The sequence below is a fragment of the Lagopus muta genome, chromosome 1 (genome assembly GCF_023343835.1).
Source record: "Lagopus muta isolate bLagMut1 chromosome 1, bLagMut1 primary, whole genome shotgun sequence".
Taxonomy (NCBI): Eukaryota; Metazoa; Chordata; class Aves; order Galliformes; family Phasianidae; genus Lagopus; species Lagopus muta.
In genome coordinates this window covers 129,704,742-129,727,045 of record NC_064433.1, presented here as the reverse complement: position 1 = coordinate 129,727,045, position 22,304 = coordinate 129,704,742, and the positions used below count along the sequence as shown (strand labels likewise).

Sequence of the window (22,304 nt, the reverse complement as noted above, 5' to 3'; positions counted from 1 at the left end):
TTCTTCTCTGGGGAGATTTTTTCATGTTTGCTGTCTTTTGCTTTTGGTTCTGTGATGATCCCCTTGTCTGTACTGAACAGTTATTTTGAGCTGTCACTGGAGGAAATGACAAACCATACAGTTACCACAAAACTCAGTGTGAAATTAAGCTGCTATCAGAAGCCACTGGGATCTGTGACCCTGAGGATAGTTTGGGGTGGAGACATTAAGGGGTTATTTTCATGTTAGAACTTGTTCCTGAGCACACCAAGAGCAAAATCTTACTTCTTGCTCCAGTGCAGCCTGGAAGAATCCACTGCAGAATCCCAAACTAGATGTCGTGCACAGGGGAGTTGCAAAGCCCACCAAGATGCGGATCCAAATATTTCTGATGTCTGCATCAGTATCTCCAGCCCAAGGACTTGTTTGGTTCATAAGTAAGGCTGAGGATGTCCTCTCTCCTTTCATTGCCACTCCTGAACTCAGTCATCCCTCAGTTATTTAAGCAAATACAGCTGTGTTGTTTGAAGCAGCTCTGATTAATTAATCTCCCTGTTACAATGATGGTAAAACAGAAGTGAAAAGCTCATAACCAGCCACTAGGCACAGGCTAACTAGAATTGTTGCAAAGAGAACAGCTCTGACTCCAGCTATCCTGTTAAATCACACAGAGACTTCAAATTGAGTATGAATTTCCCATTTGCTGAATCAAAAATTTTGCCATCATTTTCCTCTATCATTCTCTGAATTGTAATGAGACACAATGCCTTTAGTATTCTTTACCTCCCGCAATTATGAAATGTTTTCCTCTTAGACACATTGAAGATCTAAATGGTATGCAAGATATTTTGTTCAGTTTTGTAGAGAAGAAATCTGTATGAATTCCTTTATCTTCTGTCACTGGGACATGTTTGTTGCTCTACAATCAAATGTAATGCAAGCTGTCATCAGTTTTACTAAGAATAATAAGACAAAATGTAATGTGAATACATAAAAAGTGTTGTTGATAGCTTGTTTACAAAATTCAGGACTTTAATGCATATTCTGTTTTAGCACAAAACCTATTAACATAATAAGAATACAGTCAGCCTCAAACAACCTGTTCTCCTCAGCTGTGCTTTTCTGAAGAAATCATACTTTCTCAGATGCCTGAATTTTTTCTCACACACAGTGCTCACTGTCTCTAGGCCCATGGATTTCTGAAGAATTTTGAAGGGTCCACTACAAAGAAAAAAGGATACTGCCCCTATTTCTTGTGTCAGATAGGTTTCTTTGATCAAAAGCTTGTAATGTGGAGACACGTTATTTCATGATCCTCAAAATTCAGATTTGCATGTACAAACATGGTAATTAGATGCCATACATCTACAGTGACAAACTCATTCCCATTTTCCAAGTGCTGAGGGTCAAAATAACAGCATCAAGATCACTTTAAATATTCAATCTAAGCCCCACTTCAGGAAAGTAATTAAGCAAGTGATCTTGACCACACTTATTTAGTTCATTAGAGTATAAGAAAACGCTTCCAGGAAATTAGATACGAAATCTGTTGCAATTTACTAAATGAAATGTGTAAAAAAGGCACAAAAATATGTCCAAACTAAGTTAAAATTGTAGAGTATTAATTTTGCAGAACATTCATTATAGAAAATTAACTTTATTTCCTCGTTTGAAAGCAAATTTCCAAATCTTACCAGCATTGCGTCAAATCTGAAAATCTGCCCCATGGGAAGCATTTTGTAGCAAAAAATAGCATGAAATAATTATCAAATACTGTGAATGGAGTATATTCTAAATCCAAAGTTTTACATTTAAGACAGCTTGTTTGTTCACTAACTTTGTCACACAGTTTTCACTTTCAGTATGACATGATTTTTTCACAAAAACACAGTCATCTTTATTTGATAAGTGTTAGGAATCTCTTTTTGCTGTGCTGTTTTACATCAGCTGCCAGTGTAGTCACACATTAATCACATTCACTGAATGCTGTTCAGAGCTCTTTTTTTCAAACCAGAATTACAGATTTCCTCACCGACATCCTTGGAGCGTCCTATAAGTATCACTCAACTTACTGTCACAAGAACCCTTCAACAGGATAGGTGTGGCAAGACAGAGTTTAAGAGTAAAGCTGTTTGTTAATTTGGAGTTTGCAATTTATGACTGAAGCTAATCAGCACTTCAGAAAGATCAGGTAGTGAATTCTCAAGTGAGAAGCTTCCTCAGCCTCCAGTGGCTCCTGGATGCAGTATATGCATTGCACACACTCTCTTAGGGATTTCAGCTGCCAGGGTAAAAGCTGGTAAGATTTTTCAAAGGCTTATGATGCCGTCAGCTTAGATTTTTTGTATAGGAGACCTTAAGCTATGTCCATGACAACATATGTCAGTCTCTGACAGATCTGTCTCTGACACATGAGAACGTAAGAGCTTTTCAACAGAAAGGACTGTATAATGAAGTGTTAATATTCCTCTCCACTCAGTCATGTTCCTAATTAAAAAAAAAAAATTAAAAAGTGTTAAATGGCCTTAATTACTGTAAACATTAAAAACTGTGCCCATAATGCCAATGTTTATTACTTGCAATGGATTGTGTTGAACTCTTGCTGGCAATCACTGTGCATACCTTTTGTAGTATACAGTAGTTAACAGAGGCCTTTGAGCTCAACCAAATAACACTCAGGCAACACACTGACTTCAGCCGGTAAAATCAAATATCTCAGTATGTTATATATATTTGTCTTTGGTTTTGTATTCATATTTTTTCTCATGTTCACACAGTGAAGATTTAGAAAAATATATTCATGCCATATATTTTGACCAGTCAAATTGCACTGCTTCAATCCAGAGCTGCTGGAATTAAATGCAAAGGGGAATCGGAACACCATTTAGCTCAGATGTCAGATTCTGTGCCAACACTAACCCCAGAACAGAATTTCCAACCAGACCTTAAATTAGTCAGACACTGTGCCCTGGGACCACAGACTGATCTTTGCCTGCAGAAATGCACATCTTTAAGACAGAGCACGTATGAAATAGATTACACTTATCCACAGCTTTAACCACTACTAAACATCCTGTTCTGAATCAAATTACCTATATGTTATAATCAAACTAATAGCACAGATCTTGATACATTTTCAAGTAGCAAGTAAGTTACTCTGTATGTTGAAAACAAACCTAAAATAGCTATTGTACTTAGCAGATTTTCTTTTCTCGGGAATTCTGGGAACCTAATTGAATTCAGCACTTATAATTTGTAGCTGTCTAAGCTCAAAAGTGAATGCAGGAAAAACAATGAGAAAAAAAGCATCACGGAGCATTAAGACTTCTGAGTCAATCTGAGGCTTTTTCAATTTATCTTCATGAGCTGCAGCACTGTTACACTTGCTGGGATTTTTAATTTCGAATGAGAGTTTCATATTCTATTTGTGACCAACACATGAAATGTACATGAGAGATTATAAGTGAGAAAGTACAAAGGATCAATATATGAAATAGCAGGATTAAGTTAAACAAAGGAGACTAAGGAAGATCTAAACTTCTTCCATGTTATCCTCCTGTTAAGTAACAATTATTTTCCCTTCTTAACATCACTGAGCAAGAGTAGCCACAGATCATCTGGAGAAATGGGCTGGAGAGAAAGCAAACAAGTAGGGGCTTTGCTTTCAGCTGCCGGACTAGAGTGTGAAACAACAAGAAACGAAGACTGCAGGTTTAAAACAGCAGATGTCTATCAGGAGGAAAATATCTGGCGGACAATTAATTGGAGAGGAAATGGGAAGAACGAAAAAAGATGAAAATACGTGTATCCTCACTGATTGTACTTTTTTCTTGTTTACACACTCTGCATCTCCCTTCCTCATATTGTCTTGTACAATTAGGGCAGCCCTTACATTATGGACAAGCCAAAGTGTGTTGATTTTCATAAAAATAGCAGTGGGCCTTTTACTTCAGCCAAGATAATAGTAGTACTGTCAAAGACCACATCTTGAGCAGGCTTTCTTTGCATTACTGATTCATTAGGCAAAGCACTAATTGAAAAAACAGCTAATAAATCACTGCTGCCTGTCAAATGGCAATAGAAACCTGAAAAAAGAAAAACATCATGCAATCAACTTTAAACATGGAATAAAAACCCTTTTGCTGCTTGTCATTTTAAGTAGTGCTAGGATATTGCCAGTCCTATAATATTTTCCACTAATAAGCAATATGTGAAAAATTTCAATATGTGAAAAATTTCTTCTCACAGTCCTCTCTCTCTAGAGCATCTAGAGCAAAGAGAGGATTTAAATCCTTCCCTCACTAGAACTCCAATACTTGTTGATTTCCTGTTGCCCTTAATAAATCACTCAGATTTTCATATGCTGACTTTGTATGAGGTGGTTAGCACTTACTCCGAATTGCTAGAATTTCCTATTGTGAATTCAGAAGTATTAATTTAATGCTTGAGCTATTTCATTATATTTTCTGGCTTGGTTCCCAATCATTTTCTTAGCATCCCATTACAACAAACATGGAAGCTCATGCTTAGCATTTTTATTTTGTGTCTATTTCAGGTCCCGTTAATTTTTTGTCATTTGGAACATATGAGTTCTTTTTAGTGGGGGTTAATATAGGATGTAACCATCGATAGCTGTTATGCCGATATTTTTCTATATTTTTTATTAGTGCCTTTAAAATAAAAGATGATGTTTGCAGATAACTCTAATGCTCTGTTATTTGATCAACAAAGCCCACAGCCCACAGCATCTCTACAGAAATGTAAATTTTTAAAGCACATCAGAATACTGGGTAAAATCAGGAAACAAATATAGAAACAAATCAAATGACTATGAAAAGTTACACAGAAATCTAGCAACACAACAGGAAATTGAAGCCTTTTCTTTTTGCATCTATTCCTATATATTAAATATAAAATTATTCTGGTTCACTGAATGAAGTATGCAGTACAAATTATCTGAAGAGCTGTTAAAAAATATTTTGCAAGTAACACTTGAGTTCTCAAATGGGACCCTTCCTTTTCTGGGTGATTGAACAATTTTAATTTCCAATTGTACCTTCAAATTTTGGCTTCTTAGAAATTATGCAGTTAATTTTAACTTTTGCTAAGAAAACCATGACTTCTTTAGTGGACCAAAACATGCTACAAGAAGATTTAGTATGGTCTACAATAAGCAACAAGGCAAATCTCCTTTTATGGGTATAAAAGAGTTCCCTAAACAATAAATTATTACATATGTTTTTCAAGGCAAATACTTTTTTTCTAAATCATCACATAAATGAGTGATATTTTTTCAGTCACATCTTAGCAATATCCACTAGCAAGATAGCCTCAAAACTCACTATGCAATATTGGAAAATATTTTCAATTTTTAAACAAATTTTGATTTGATCTATAAGACAAAGGTTACCTATAGTAAATCCAACAGCTCCTAAGGAAATTAAGTTGCTGTGTAATAAGGGGTACGATTCATTCATGTAGTTCTAGAGGGAGTTGGACTAGCTTTGAAATTATTAACATACCTGTAAATGACCTAGCACTTGAGGTAAAAGGTTAAACATGAAAGTTTATGAGTTATTCAGGGTAGCAAAGATGGTAACAATGGAGAATTATAGAAAACCTTTACAAGAGCAAGTGACTGAAAAAAAATGGCTAATGACATTCAGTCTGGATAGTTGTAAAGTAATGTAAGAGCAGGAACAAAAAAAGTAACCCTAATTTTACACATTAAACAATGAGAGGTAGTAATTATTACTCTGGAAATGTAGCTTGTAATTATAAGAAACACTTCTATAAAAATATATCCTTGGTTTATTTGTCAGCAGCAGTCCAATTATTGAGTCAGATCTCAACAATTCTTAGGAAATAATTGAAAAACAGTAAATCAGCAGGCATTTGTGTCTTGCTTATGTTTATATCTGATCCTTTAGACTCAAAGAATCTACAGTGACGCAAGAAGCCATAAACAAAGACAGGAGAGCATTTCCAAGTAAGAAATAAGCAAACAGACTGTGATTTCCAGACTGGAAATCAATCCAGACTGGAAATCAAATTATGATTTGGAAAAAAGTAGAAAGGGTTGATTGTTCCCAAACAAAAGACCCAGGAAAGGAGTTGGGAGAGAAGTGGCTTAGAAATTAGATTAGCACAGGGCAAATTCAAAAGAAACAGCTGGAATATTTTCCCCACAATGTATCCATGAAACACTTTGAGGTAGATGTTGAATTTACACAGGTTCAGCAATGTGCTGGTAAAGTTTGTGGTAGAACAATCTATTAGTTGCAATTCAATACAGATATGCTACCACTCATTCAAGAAGCCTTTGAATCACAGAAACCTCTGAAATCTGGGACTGTATTTGGGGAAAGCAGCATTTTATGTTCACCTTAGTCCTGGGTTCTTCACAGGCATACACTATGTGTCTTTCTTGGAGACATGCTGGATTGTGAAGACCTTGGATCACTCTTACATTCCTTTTTAGTAGTTTGGTCACTATTTGGTGAAGCTCTAGTATGTTCCTGCTTCTTTCCTTGCTTTCAGTGTTTGCCCTTCAGAAGATGAATAGTTCTTTTAGTAGGCTTTGCTTACATTCCCATGTAATGATATAATTCCCATATCTCTGTCTTACTGCCTTTTATACCATTCACCATTTATACTATTCATTCAAGGAGAAATACATCTCAAGTAGGCATGCATTTGTATTTACTCCATAGCTTACAACAAACACCACAAAGTAAGCCTAAAAGGATGTCGATGACAATTACAATTCAGTCTTCTGAAATCAGCCCCAGAGCTGCTAAATCTGATAGGCTTTTACATAATTTATTATTTAACTAATATTTTACTCAACCCTTTAGAGAGATTTTCACTGCGAGAATTAATTCCACCACTCTTCAAATTCACTCAACTTCTACAGGATCCTATACACTGTTTCTTGCAGGGATGCAGTCACTCTAACTCGTACCCCTCTAACATGCAGATTACACTGATAACAATAATGGAAGTCAGTGAAAAATATACTTCATTACTCTGAAGTGATCTGAAGTACCTGGATAATTTTCATTTTAGCAGATTGTCAGCTAATGTGAGAAATAACAGCAAGAGGCCACAAAAACATGTTTATCACTGTTATTTCTCTGGTAATTGAACATTAGATTACAGTCACATAAAGCCTTGTGCAAACAACTTTATCTTCTTATTACCATTTCCTTTGTCATACGAGCTCTTCGAGAGGTCTTTGCTGTGCAAATGAAGCAACAAAGGTGTTTAGGGAAGGAAAGCTAATTCATCTGAAGGAAATCCTCGGGATAACATTATACCATAATAGAAAATTCCTAGAAGCAGAATGAATTTAGCCTTACATTCAGTTGACTAAAAGCATGGTCACTATGATTTTGTACTCCCTGTGCACTACTAGCCTTCTCTTATCAGGACAAGTAATAAAAACAGAAAGGAAATCTCATTTGAATCCTGTTGATGTATCATGTCTAAAGCCAGCAAGATCTCCCTTCCACTGAAGTGTTTCACAGCACCTGCTAAGAAGAGTGAGTGGAAATGAACTGCTACACTTATATCTTTCTCCTTCCAGCAAACTGTAAATGCAGATATGCATTTTCAGATCTGGCTTACGGTTGGCAAGAGGGTTTCAAAGCTCTAGAAGGAGGATTAGGGTTTGGGAGGGGGTTGTTTTGTGGGCTTTTTTTACCCTTTAAAAAAAACAAACAAATCTATAAGTTGTGCTGTGGAGCCACAGCCTCATTTTTATACTCCTACATGCTGAGAGTTTCACTGGAATAGAAAAAGAAATAGAGCTTTAAATGTGGTGGCTGGGAAAAAAAGCAAAATAAAATAAAAAAGGAAGATAAGAACAAATGTGTTTCAGGAGAGTCCTGATTTTGCATTCTTCAGGGCCTAGCACAGCAGTTCATGCACAAATAGTGCCTGCACCAAAATTGCTCCAAAGTGAAAGATGTTAAGAGCTATAAAATTTTTGTAATTATTTTTAACCAGGAACCAATGTTAAGCTGATTAGCATTAATGTTTCTTTAGTTGCAGCAGAAGACTAATTATTATAGAGTAAACCACTCTCCCAAAAGAACCCCCCTCCTCCCCCCGCCCCCCCCCCCAAAAAAAAACAAAAAACCCACAACATATAAACAGGACAAATTCAATTTCAGATGTTGTCTGAAGGAATGATTTTTAGGGCCTTTTGTTATTTTTCATTTCACTTCGATTCGGATGTTTTTCAGGATTTTTTTTTTTCTGGTTTAGGGTTGTTCAGTTGTTATGCTTTTTCAATACACAGGTGTGGGAGCCAGTCTTTCTTTGAATGGTGTCATGGATACTTTTGCTTACTGTCTTACTATTGTATTGCAGCTTTACAAAAATTATCTAGGTAAGGTATAAAATCTGGATATGAGTGAAATGAGATGATTACCTCCACATCCTCTGTGGGAGAGAGCACAACTGCCACTAACCAAGGCCAATCCCACAAAAGGTATTGGAAGCTGGACTGAAACCTTGAATCCCTCACAGGACTTAATATTCATAATGAGAAGTTTGACCTGTTCTGGCATCCAATTATACAAAACAATATATATAGTTTAATAAGTTATTATCAGAGAGAAGGAAATCAAAGCCAAGTATGATCTCATTCTTCCATATAGTGTATTAACCTATCAAAAGACTTAGAGTACTCTATCACTGAAGCAACTTAATAATTAAATGGAAGATGTCCGGTGCTTTATCACCCTTTGTGTCTGTATTTTGCTAAGGAGAGGAGCATTTGATAACTTTAGGAAAAAAATGAAATAAAATAAAGCAGCTAAACACTGGTTAGGAGCTTTAATGCAAAAAAAGCAAAGCTTCCACAGAATGCAGTCCCAGATCCAAAAGAATAATTTCTTCCATAGTACATTTTCAGGAGTTGAGTTTATTTTTAAACATAGATAATGATACATCTTCCATATCGTACAGACTGTCTGCTTAATTGTCTATTATTGTAGCTTGAATATTAGTTACTTGAATACAAACAGCTAAATACATTGACAAAGATAAATGAAGCTCTAAAAGAAATTAATGAACATCTCCCATTGTGAATGAGTTTTTCTTCTCTGACTACACTCGGATTGTGTTAATATAAACTTTCAGGCACAATATATTCTCTCACAGTGGTGTTTTTTCATCTGCATGATAATTTTTTTACATAATTTTATATGGATTCTTTAATTTGGAATGTCTTTTTCTGCAAATTGTTCACAGAACAGAAGTTTAGAATGACCAAACCTGACACTTACAATCATTTTGGTTGATAGCTTATGTGGGATTTTCACACAACTTTCTTCTTTTATGTGTCTTCTTAGTGTTCTGTTATACAAATCAAATGAAACAGAAAGCTTCCTTGAGTCTTGAATGTATAAATTATTATGAATTCCAACCTACTACAACATGAGCAACAAGAAGATAGCACATCCCGATGGTACAGGACACGATCATCATGGGGAAACCTAACCTGAAACAACAATAAAAGAAAGATCAATAATAATAATACTATTAATAATAAAGCAGTGACAAAAGCATGGATGTATTGTGAGATTATGACAGGGAGTCTAATACTCGACCTTACTTTTCTATCTCTATCCTACTTAAGAGATTTGTGGAAATCAACGTAATGTTGATTTCAATGCATCGCTTTCAATTTACTTTGTCTCACAGGTAAAATAACAATTCTTAGAAGTTACGCAACATTGGGATAGATCATCCAGTATCACCTAAGATCAGATGAGCAACCCTAGGATATCTACTAGGGTAGAAATTCTAATTTCTGACTTAATCTATGGCTCAAACTCCTTAATTTTTTTTCCTTCTGAGCCGCCGTCACATAAAGATAGTATTTCTTTTCTGTACTTATCATTAAGTTTTGAATCAAGAGCTGAACATTAATGAATGGTTGGAAATAAAGCCCAGACAGATGTATAAGCACTAAAACTGTGCTGCTCAGTTAAAAACAGCTCTTTGCTTTACATCACAGATTAAGCTGTTCAGACCACAGCCATTATATTTTACAGCTTTCTTTAGATTGACAAACACAGGCAGCAGAGATGGACGACTACAAGGGATGTTATGGAATTCACTGATTCTTACTCTGCTAGTTTTGTAGGTCTTCCACATCTGTGAAAAGAAGGGAGTTTGTTTTCTGAAACTTAAAAAATGTTGTTTTGTGGCACTGAAGGACTATGAAGAACCACTACTGTGATCACACCAATTTGTTTTATGTTACTAAAATTATAAGGAAAACTTTGATGAGAAATGATCATGTGACAAATGAGACTCCTTATGTAATTTCTTTTGTTGAGTCCAGCCAAGATTTTCCATAAACCTCTTCAAAGTGTGGTAGTGCTCTCTGAAGTGCAGCCTTTGATTTATTCTCTTTCTTGAAGTAAGACCTACTTATTACATATGGGTATATTAGTTGTGTTTTTGCTTGCTAGGAGCCTTTGAGAAAGTTCCAGGAGCCCATATATTGATGATAGGAGAACACCATTTTCTGAGCTTGAGTGCATGAATAACACCTTATTTTGGGAAAGTACAGCTAAAAGAGGCCTCTTGGGACATTTAATCTCTCCAACACTTCCTGAATATAGGAGAAAATTACATAAAATGAAAATTAAATACCTCAGTGTCTCACTGTACTCTACCCCCTCCACCTCCTCCTACCTGCAGCTGCAATGTTGCTCTAAGCATTGTGATATTCAAAAGTCACATTTATTTTGTTGCTGTTTTGCTGAAAAACTGACTGAAGAAGGCATAGATGTGACCAACAGAACAAAGGAACTCATCATCATCATAGGTTTAGGTTACTGATAACAGAATTCATCTCAGGAACTCAGATCACAACCTACCCCCAGCCAGATACACAAAAATCAGTCCTAGCCTAGAAAGCTGACTGAACAATTAGGAAAACAGTACAATTCAAACATTCTAAAGCAAATGTTGGAATTATTTAGTGAAGAACAAGTTTTCCCACAATGCTAGCTGTTCTTGACTTACTATCAGAATGAAACTGAAATCTACTGTTAGAAGTAGAGGCAAAAAGAGGAGGAAAAAAAAAAAAAAAAGGAAACACCAGCAAGTTTGAAAATGTTAGAGGGACAAAACTGTCAGGGCTAAGAGATCATCTCATTTCTGATTCCTTGACATCCCTCTGAAAAGGCTGTCATCATCCTGTGTCCATGAACATGCATTTCCTGTCCCAGAAGGACAGTTCCAGTGCCTAGCTCAAGTGGATTTCCCCTCCGTTTCTCTGGGATTTAGGACCTGGTGTGCCAAACTCCCCTGACTTTCTGGTAACAGGCATTATTTTTTGTATTCTAGCTTCAAAATCATTAATGTTAAGCTGGTATATGGAATTGGGAAAGCAGAAAGGGAGAAGAGGAGAGAAAGAAGGGCTGGGTGTGTTCAAGTGGTGAAAGCTGAGAAGAATTGTTAAAAAGGCTCACAGGAATTTCACAGCATTCAAATATTCCCTCAGAAGTCTGAAATATATTTGGAAGTGCTCATTTCTTTTTTGTTTTGCTTTGTTTTGTTTTTTTCCAGATCAGCATGTGTAATTATGTTGCAAGTGTTAAAGTTTGACTATTTAGATCCTTGCTTTTGAGCAACTACTTGGAAAAAAAAAAAAAAAGAGTCAGATCTTTAACATTATTGTTTTTATTCAGTATTCACTAAAGCTGGTAACATTGCAAAACAGAAGAACAAAACCTATTTACATTGCAATTATTTTAGAAAAAAACAAAACAAAAATAAATGAATTTGATGGCTAGCCAATTGTTCTGAATCTTTCCTTCTTCATCTGAGCATGTTTGATTTCCAGTCCTCCCTAATCTCATTTACATAAAAATGTCCAGATAGGGCAAAAACAAAAGAAAAGGCAGCAATGGCTGTAGAAATAAAACAGCATGGCTATGAAATCTTCCTACATCCTTCAGTATATTTCATGAGTGCTCCCTGCCGCTGAATCCATATGACAGACTGGTGAAGTGGAGACTGCTACAACTCTCACAAGAAAACAGTTGTTATTTGACAGAAAACAGAATTTTATTAACCTCACAGTTAACAAGCAAAGAACTGGTACTGAGAGAAGTGAGAATAGCACAGATCTTAATCTGTACTAATACAACCTAACAAACCTCCCTGGGGAACACACAGCAGCACAGCAGCGAATGGCAACATAATGCCTTTATGAAGATTTGTGATGGGATGGAAAAATCCAAACAGGTTTAACAGTTTCTCAACCGCTAAAAAGAGAAGAGACTCAGCATGAAGGGTGTCCATGCAAGAAAATGGGTAGATTACGCAGGATCTCATACAGACATGCAGGAGCTGTAATGATGCCCCTGCTCTCACAGTGGGAGCCAAACTTGCAGCAAGAGCCACACACAGCCTGGATGGTTGTGGTTGCCATAATTTAGCATGGATGGTTGCATAGAGCCCAGCTATGAAACCATTACTCTTGTGACATGGACAATTTCCTCTCAACTTGAGGCCTGAATCTCAGGACCACTAGCCTGAGCAGAAATGTAATTGCATCAAATTCTATGTGGAATTTGTGCCAGGGAGAAAGGAGATGAAGATCACTCCATGAATATTAGTTACTGCAGAGACAGTCGATTACCCGTGTCAGATCAGTGCCCAGCTGTGCTATTGCTCTACCTCAGGGGAAGACACAGCTCCTGTCTCGGGCTATGTACAACATAATGTTTAGGTACCTACATTTTATTTAGTTACATCAAATGTAAGAGCACATTTTAATCTATGTAAAATTTACTTTCCACCAATGCTCATTTTCAGCATTCACCTTGAAGTGATAAAGTAGCACGTCAGTTGTTGTTCCTGCCCAGGAGAAATGATCAGTAATGCTTGGTAGTTCTAAAATCTTCTTCTCAACTAATACATTATGTTAGTAAGAAACACTGGTCAGCATCTTCATCATGAAAATACATTTTTACAAGATCTTGTAAAGGCAGCACATCTGGTTACACCATCTAAGGGAAGAGGGCAGACACAACCCACACTGGGCAGCTTTTTCACCCCTTGTGGCCATTGCAGACAGGGAGATACACAGGTCCTGAATAGCACGAAAGATTCACCCTAACTCTCTGTAGCAAATTCAGGGAAAATGCACTTTTCACTGCTTCAGAGAGGAAGGGATTGGTAACAGGACCTAGCATTTTGCCCACTTTCTCCTCCTTCTCTTCTTACCAGAATTTTACATGCAAACCTGCAATCTAAACAAAAATCACACTGCTTAAATATACACAAGCAGATGTTAGTTCAGTGTGAGATACTAGGAACATTTCAAGCAGCAGCCCCAGGGAGTTGTCTTGGACAAAGTTTTGCTTATTAATAACTTCAGTGATCCAGTAGTGAAAAGCTTGCAAATCACCCCAGTGCAGGAGAAATGTCAGACTCTGTGGAAAACATAATTCAGCATGTTCTTGACAAATTAAAACGAGAATTTGGAATGTGTAAGGTGAAACTCTGTAAAGAAAAGTGTGAAGTATGCATTAGGACAAATCAAACACAGGCACAGAAACCAGCAAGGAAAACGAAGCTTTTTCATTGTAATGATCTAGTTATTTTTGATCCAGCCTCACTGCAAGATTTCTGACCCTGTATTTAGAATAAAAGGAAACTGGTAGGTGATTATTTTGAGGATAAATCCCATTTATAATTAGTACACACAGAGGTGAGCATTACAGTTTTCTTAGGTTAGAAGTTTATCCAATATAATTTCTAAATAACAACAGAGAAGCCTTTGGGGTCAAAGTTACATTTTCCTGAACAAACTGATCTCTTGCCATACCATGCAACTCTAGTTTGTGGCGCTTTAAGAGCCAGCAGGACCTACAAGGTACAAGACCAAAGTTGATCATCTTGTACTGCCTAATATGGGGCATGACATATGAAACACTCTTACCCATAAAAACGCCACCTACAGGCACCACCACCCTGACAGTTTCTAACTACAGACAGCTAGCAACTTACACAGCCTGTACATGCTCTGGGGTACCAGTGCAAAACCATGCCTGCAAGGAAGTGGGGAACATTCAGTCATTACTGATTGGGAAAGCAAAAGCAAAAATCTCCTAGGATCAATCATTTGGCAGTGAAAGAATTCTGGAGGCAGCCAGCGGTAAGAGTTAAAGCTAACTTCTATTCCGGCTTGCACACAAAGTTTAACGCACAATTTAAATTATACTGATGAAGTTTACATCAAGCTTAAAATTTTGTTCTTCTCACTTCGTATCAGTTCCATACTGTACGCTCTATTTAAGATACAACATTCTCACCCATCTACTTGCTCCCTTTATTCAACACAGTGCAGCACGCCTGAAGCTTGCCATGTCATCTGAAAATATTTCACAAAGAACAAATGATGGATAATTCTCATATTTCCTGGAAATTATCTAATCACATGCAATGCCTTGCCCTAGAAATTTGCTATCATAAGTTCATTTTTGAAAGCACATATACACCTATGGAAGCGGTCTCAAGAATGAGACTCGGATGTGGGTATGATGAGAAGATATGTAAAGTTATTTCCAAATGACAGGGAAGTTACACCTTTTAATGAAGTTTCATAATTTTATTTGCAAAGTAACTTGAATTTCTTTCCAACAGTAGGGTAAAACTACAAAAGTCATGTATCTTAATGAAAATGATATCTCATAACCTTCAGGAGTCAAACAAAAAATCAGCTAGTTAACAAAGCTTATGCAGGTCTTCATAAGTTATAGCCTAACGCAGTAAGCAGTAAGCAAATTCTTTTTCTGCATTTCAGCTAAGATCACACAGCATAGGGAAATACTTTTGGGGAAAAAAAAAAAAAAGAGAGACAAAATTACCTTTATAAATTTAAGACATGATTGTGAATATGGTTGCTTCCTAATTTATTCAGTATTTTAGATTTATATAACATTATCTATAAGCTATTTCAACTAACAATCCTAGATGTAAAGCTAATTTTATTCTGATATTTTTGCTGTCACATTCTGGAGAGACATTCTCTAAGATTATGTTGATTTTTCATACTAATTTTTTAAAAATGCTCAGGATTTCATGAAAAACAATCCATTTTTACTAACTCTGCTTATTAATTCTTTAGCTTTTTTCTTTGGCTTTTGGAAGGAGTAGAAATTTAAAGGAAAATTTTTAAATTTCTTTACTTAGTCTCAAATCCACTAGGAATTCTGCTCTTTGTTAATTTCTCTGTTTTTATCATATCTATGGTCACTTTACTGTCATCTATTTCTTCTTTCGTTTCCTTGCAGTGCAGACTGCCTTATGCCCTGCCCGTCATTTTGGCTGCCAACCGTTCCATTATTCCAAGTCTTTGACGTACTGATCCACTCCAAGGGAAAAGGGAAGTATAGCCTTTACTGTTATTTTCTATGCTTAAAACAAAACAAAACAAAAAACTAAGAATATTTATTTCATGCCCCTGACCGCTTCAATTCTGACATGTTTGTAGTAGGCAACTGCGAGACCCCCCCATGGGATGTGACGCGATAGGACCTCCCCAGCTCTCTGATTGATGTGTGGCACATGCTTTAGGGGCGTAGATGAGGCACATAAGGTATAGAAGCTAGAGTTCACATCTAATAAAAGCCATTATGCTGCTCATCACATTGGTGTATATTGTGCAGTTATTTGGTCCTGACCTGGTTAGGGTTAGTAGCATAGGAGGCAATGCAACACACGTTTTCGCTCAAAAAACAGGTGGCTAAAACTGCCAGTGAGCATTAATGCAACATTAAATTGCTGTGAAATTCACATAGTCTAGAATTACATAAAAATTACCGTGTTCTTACCTACTAGTTACCACACACAGGTGTTACTGTGTAATTGAAATCACAGAACAAAACCTATAATCCTGTTTTCTTCTGATTGTTAAAATTATTATAATTTCTTGTGATATTTTATCTGCTTTGAATCTATGCCAAGATTATCCATAGAGTCACTGAAAGAAGTTCAACTGAAATAAGGACAATCAAATCCCGAATAAGAAAACCTAAAGGTATTAAGTTTTGCCTCTTACAGTCTAGAAGATCTAGAAGCAACGTTTGCTGTAACCCTGACTACTAGGTGCAGAACAAATATTAGTCCTTTCTTCCTTGAGCTTCCAAACTTCTGACTGCCTAAATTAAAAACTGCATTCATTGCAAAAATGAAATTAATTGGTCTGCCAGCTCCACCTGGAAGATTCAAATCACTATTAATAGAATATTTACTGCAGAATCTGTTTAGGTCTCTGTGTTACAAATGGGATAAAATACAGGGCTGTTAGAACAAGGGACTATGGTAACTATCCAAAAGTTATTCATACATGGAAAGCTAGCAACCCCTATGAGATATAACAAAAGAAAATGGAAAACATGTTAATTCAAGCTAATAATAATAATAATAATAATAATAATAATAATAATAATAACAAAATAATTGAATGTTACGAGAGAGAGAGAGAGACATTAGCTGTTAGAAGACAACAGCATCTAGATCTTCTATTAGAACCTAACATAAAACTCCAATAGGAATCGTTGAAGCTACAAACACCTAGGAAAGAGTATAAGCTCCAATACAGAAACAAACCTGAAAACACAGAACAGTGACATTTTACAAGGGAAAAGCAACATAGCCCTCACAAAACTCCTCAAGTTAATTTTCTAACCTTTCTACTATTCCTTTAGATTAACATACAATTTAGCAGTGGTGTGAAGTGCTCAAAACCTCATGTCTAGGAGACAACAGGAATGAAACAGGAACTTTTAGCATTTATGTTTAGGGACTCAGTGGCCAGCAGAAATACCCCACATTTAAAAGAGGAAAAAAAAAAGACTTTGGACAAGCTCATTAGTACCACAATATGTAAAGGAAGCTAGACTCACTCAGACATATGTGCACATTGAGATGAGTTTTACTAATCCACAGAGCACATATAATCTGGTTACTTTGCTCTATAAATCAGGCCTTAGAATAATTACATTACAGAAAGAAGCATATGCAAGCCAATGTTTGAAAAAATCTCTTAACTTTAAATCACTTGTTTAAGAATAGGAATAACCTCGTTACTAATTTAGAAAACGTAAATAAGTGCTGTTCTGGATTAGGAGTCAAATAGCTAAATCAAGTGATCCCCGCTCCACAGATACAGACTCTCCTCTGGAAGAAATCCAAAAGCCGACATAACAGTAGGATGATATGGATTCTCAGGTTTGTTCAACTTTGTAGAACCCATGCAAGTTTGGGCTTTTTTTCTACTGACGTGCCCTATGATATGAAATACTCGTCAGGGTCCCCAGCAGAAAAGCCGCAGCTTCAAGTAAAACTTTAGCAACTCTTAACATGATACAATTATCCAAAGCAACTAGCAAGATTTTCCCAAGTTTACTACCACTTGCTTTCTATTTGACTATCAATATCCAGGCCAAACCAACCATGTTTAAACATCTCAGGCATATTCTTTCCTCAAGAAGGCTTGCATTAGCCTCCTGACAAGATAAGGGCCAGAATCATAGAGAACAGAAGATACTCCTGCACTGAGGAGGGCCAATTGACATTTTCCTTCAGTAAGGAAGGAAACTATACCAGTAATTACTTAAAAGAATGTATAAAGTGATCGTGACAGCCTAACATATCCAATTTATGCAGCTGAAATTATCACATACTAGTCTAATTTTACATCAAGTGGGCTGGTATTTCCTTAGTGTCCAGAAGAAAGCACATTAGTACAAGATGTTGGCATGAAGAGGGGCTGATCAAATCCACACTTTTGTAAACAGAAAGAAGCCTTTACAAAATCAAGATATGACCACCAGACTTCATTCATGCAAGGAAATTTTAGATTCTGACCTCCAGTATCATTAAATCTTTAAACAACTAATTAGAGTGGTTGACTTTCAGTGTTGCTAGATCTCTTGAACTATTAAAAAAAAAAATAAAAATCAACTATTGTTTTGCTTTGCTCTTTAAAAAAATGGAAAAGAACTTTTGTGTGCTAGTAACTTCAACAATATCTGTATACAACTTTGACCATCAGTACTATATCACAATGTCTAGAAATAATATCCTGAGAAAATAAATGTTGCCAATACAATATGACTTAGGTTACACTAGTTGCTTTTCTATTTCCAGTAAATTAACTGAATAGAGTGGAATTATTTGGACATGTATTTCCTCTTTTTAATTCACATTTTTCCATTCAAGGAAAAATTAGTTTAATTCACTGCTGTTTTACCTTGTTTTACCACAGAAAACAGAAGAAAGATACAGCAGAGTGAAAGTAAAAACATGTACAATTACATGTGTTTGTCATCGCATTCTTTATCATACAAAAGGCCTGCATCATACAAAGGTCCTTCAAGCACTTCTGCTAGAGATCTTTGTATGTAAACAGCTTTCCTGAAGTTTTAATACAGCTAAAATCTACATAACTCTATAAAACCTAAATTGATTTATACCTACCACTATATCAATAATTCTATCTGTATATTCCATAAAAAGAGTGTATTTTCTCTTTTTCATCAATAGATGTTTCTCAAAAAATACCACAGTACACAAGGTTAAATCTCCAGTGCAAGCTATCAAAGCTATGGAAGTTTACATTCAAAGTAATAACTCCATTCTTTGCCAGGTAGTGTTGTTATGACCATACATGCTGAGTGATATCATATGCTGCATCTTGGCAAAAACAGTACAACATTGACTGTTTTTTTTTCATCTTTCATCTGAGGATTTTTTTTTCTCATTTTTCTCAATGTTGCATACTTGCTCTTATTTCTATGCTTCGTGCTCCAAAGAGACCAAACCATTTATTTTTACTGGCTGCAAGGGTGCAGCTAGACAAATGTTTACCTGTACAACAAACTGAGATGAAATAAATTTGGCAAATTTAAATTTGCACACATTCTTGAAAATTCTCAGTTAAACTTTAATAGTTTCAGTTCACATGAGTTCATGGTCCACTAATGTTGATATTAAAGAGAAAAACTGTCAAGAACATCTGAGTACCTAAATATCCACTAAAGGTCCATACATTGGTGCTTTAACTTGAAAGGTACTACAGGCAGACAAGTCTTTCTATTCATTAAGTGTAAGGGGAACACATTCTATACAGACAGACTAGTTCCCATCTTGCTTGCTAAGAACTGCAACACAAGATTAACCCTGGTGTAAAGATTCATGATGCACTATCAGTAATTTCTTGAATTTATCACAGCTTCACATCACCCTCAAATGGACCATTATCTTTTAGAAATGCATTTTTTCTCTGCATCCACCAGATTGACCCCAAAACAAGTTTGATCCTTAATTCATTGCTTTTGACTTTCGTATGAAAGCTTCACATCATTCTGAAGCCTAAGGAACAGAATTATATGAAATTGACTCAGCTCATTACAAAACCCATACTTATTCCTCTACTATGAATCTATCCAGTGAAGCATAGCTGTGAGTTTTAAGGTAAGATTAATATCACCACAGACAACTAGAAGAGAAAAAATCAATGAACTACATCTTCTGCAACAGTATTTTAAGAGACTTGGGTACAGATTATAGTATAAATAGAAAACCTTGATATTGCTGGTAGTGAATTGTTTTCATGAAATGTTTGAAAGGTTCTGATATGCACATTCAACTAATGGACTAATACAAAACAAGTGAGATTCACAGTGCAAAAATAAATGTGTTAGGACTGCTAAAATAGGTTTTGCAATATTTAGTTGTTGCTTCTGTGTTTTTTGAAACATTCAATGGAACAGAAAATCTTTGACAATGATATGCTACTGAGAAAGTAAATAAGAGGCTTACCTAAATTTATGACAGAACAACTTTCTATGTTCCAGACTTCTTTGATACACAAAGCAGCGTTTTGTCTATTATTGAAATACTATACCTACCACAAGATGTGTGTATTACTTTATTTTTATTTTCCCAAAAAGTAGGTCTTAGTCACTATCTGTTTAAAATTAATATTGTTAAATAACCATTGCCATTTTAGCCTTTCTAACTGCTACATATAAACTTAAAATTTCACTGTTCCTATTTAAGTAACCTCTTCCACTGCAGCTGAACAACTGCAAGTGTTGACCAGGAAATTGTTATTCAAGTGATATACAAATGTAATGTTGCTTAGATTAATGTATGCCTTGCTCAATGCCCCTGAGTGCAGACATCATAATAATTTTAGGTTACCAAAAACGATTACTAAGTTAAAGTAATAAAAAAAAAACCAAAAATAGAGCTAATACAACCACATTTTTTATGTAAGAAATAATGGCTTTCGCAAGAAAATAAAGTTATATTTACTACCCTGAGAATAGTACATATACTACACAACTACTTTGAGTTGTTCTTATTTCAAATGCCTTATAATGAAGATAATACAAATATTACATCTTTCTTTCGTCTAACCATCTTACTATACACAAGGGGAGACTGACCTCTTATTGACAGAGGGAAGACCATCTTTTTATTTCTATTAAAATATGAAGTTATCAGAAAAATCTGAAATGTCATGTAAAAGTATGATTCTGATGTAATTCTGAATTTATGTATGATGCTTTGGCAAGCAAACATGAAACAAGGGTAAAGTGAGTTTAAGCTGAGGTGAATTAATATAATCTCTCTCAAGAAGGCCTATTAGCCAAAGTTCATAGGCAAATATAAGTAATCTTCAAACTGCCAGTGTTCTCAGGATTTCCAAGTCTTTGTGTCCCTTTCCGCCATTTAAGTGACCCTTGTGTTTGCAACTCATATAAATTGCTTTGTAAAACAATGTATAAAGATGCAAGATTTCTCTGAGCAAATATTTTCAATACAGCACTTCCTTATTCATTCTGTTGATTACCAAGGTACTCTATTTATGTACAAAATCACTTTATAATTTTTATATTCTCTGAATAAGTCCCTTGTTCAGAAATGATACTGTCTAATCAAATTTAGCATGTTGTAATTAACTGCACACTAGGCACTTGATGTAATAACTATGTGAAGCTGCAAAAAGTAGTGACTCTTTGGATAACAAAAAACTATTAATACCAGCATATACGACATGTAAGAGTTCAGATATGCTTTGCTCAATAACAAAAACTGTATACAAATTTTATGAAATAAAACCAAGAAACTGTCTCAAGACAGTTTGGCTTTGCATCTCTTTAAATCAAATGACAAAATGTATGAAAGTGAACAGTTATTTCACTAATACTCTTCTTATAATCACTCTCATATTAGGCTGCACTTGCTCCCTTCTCCAACTCCCCTCTTCCATGAATTCACTTATCTTCAACTTAAGACAGTTCGGCAGAACATGACTTTTTTTCACCCTGCTGTTTGTGAGCTCAAACCCCATTCCTGGGCATACAGCTCATACTCTCTGCTCACTCCTGGGGAGGATGTTGGCCTCACACCAACCAATAAAACCCTTAGTTCGACAGTAGTCAGAAAAGCCAGGAGTGGTGCTAATCATCCAGAAACACCCAAGAGGATTTGGAGATTTGCTTCTCCAGATAGGGAAAGTCAGAATCAGGTAAGAAAGGAGATTATAAGTCCAGTCTCAAAACAATGCACAGTGCTCTCATTTCAGGAAGTAGTAGGGTGACTGATCAGCTACTTGTTTCTTTAAAATCCGAAGATGGAAGCAATCAATGTATGTTTAATTCAAATGAACTATAAGCAGATGAACAAAACACTCTAGCCAAACCATCTTACTTCTATTACTACAACATCTGTTCCTTCATACAGAAGTTTTTGGCTGCAGTCCCTCCTCACTAATCATTCCTCTCTGCATCTTGCTGAATTTGAGTGCTGCCTCTGTTTTTCATTACCCAATATGTTTGTTTTGTCTGTTGATCCTATCTTTAACACTACACACCCCTTCATGTCCTTAACCACTGTTAGCCTTAAAAAGCTAATATATGGTAAAAAGTTATGCATTGGGGATACATTTATACAAGCCTAAATCTGAGCTACCAGTCTTTCTAGAACATCGTTTGCCTTCCGTTACGTTTTTTATTAGGATGAAATGAATTAGTGTCCAAAACTTATTTCTCTCTACTTATGAGAGCCAGGAACAATTAGTTTAAATAAAGATCTCAATGCTGTAGAATGGAAATGTGAGGTGAGATCAGTCTCACTCTTACTGTCAAGCAGGTCTGTGAACATTGGGAAGCAATGAAGCCTAACTTCCTACCAATTTATGTCTAACAAATTTGTGTTAACTTTGATTGACTTTCCTTATAAGAGCTGGAAAGCTTCAACCAAAGCTTTCT

At 35.8% G+C, this 22,304-nt stretch overlaps 1 protein-coding gene across 4 annotated transcripts in view; it reads right to left on the bottom strand.

The window, feature by feature from the left end:
- Window positions 1–8,888: 8,888 nt before the first annotated feature.
- Window positions 8,889–22,304, bottom strand: part of OCA2 (OCA2 melanosomal transmembrane protein) — a 165,638-nt gene continuing 152,222 nt past the window's right edge. For all 4 annotated transcript variants that reach the window (XM_048963932.1, XM_048963925.1, XM_048963953.1 and 1 more), the window contains one exon: window positions 8,889–9,490. In XM_048963932.1, the coding sequence (XP_048819889.1) occupies window positions 9,403–9,490 (88 nt within the window). In that variant the 3' untranslated portion in view covers window positions 8,889–9,402. The remainder of the gene's footprint in view (window positions 9,491–22,304) is intronic.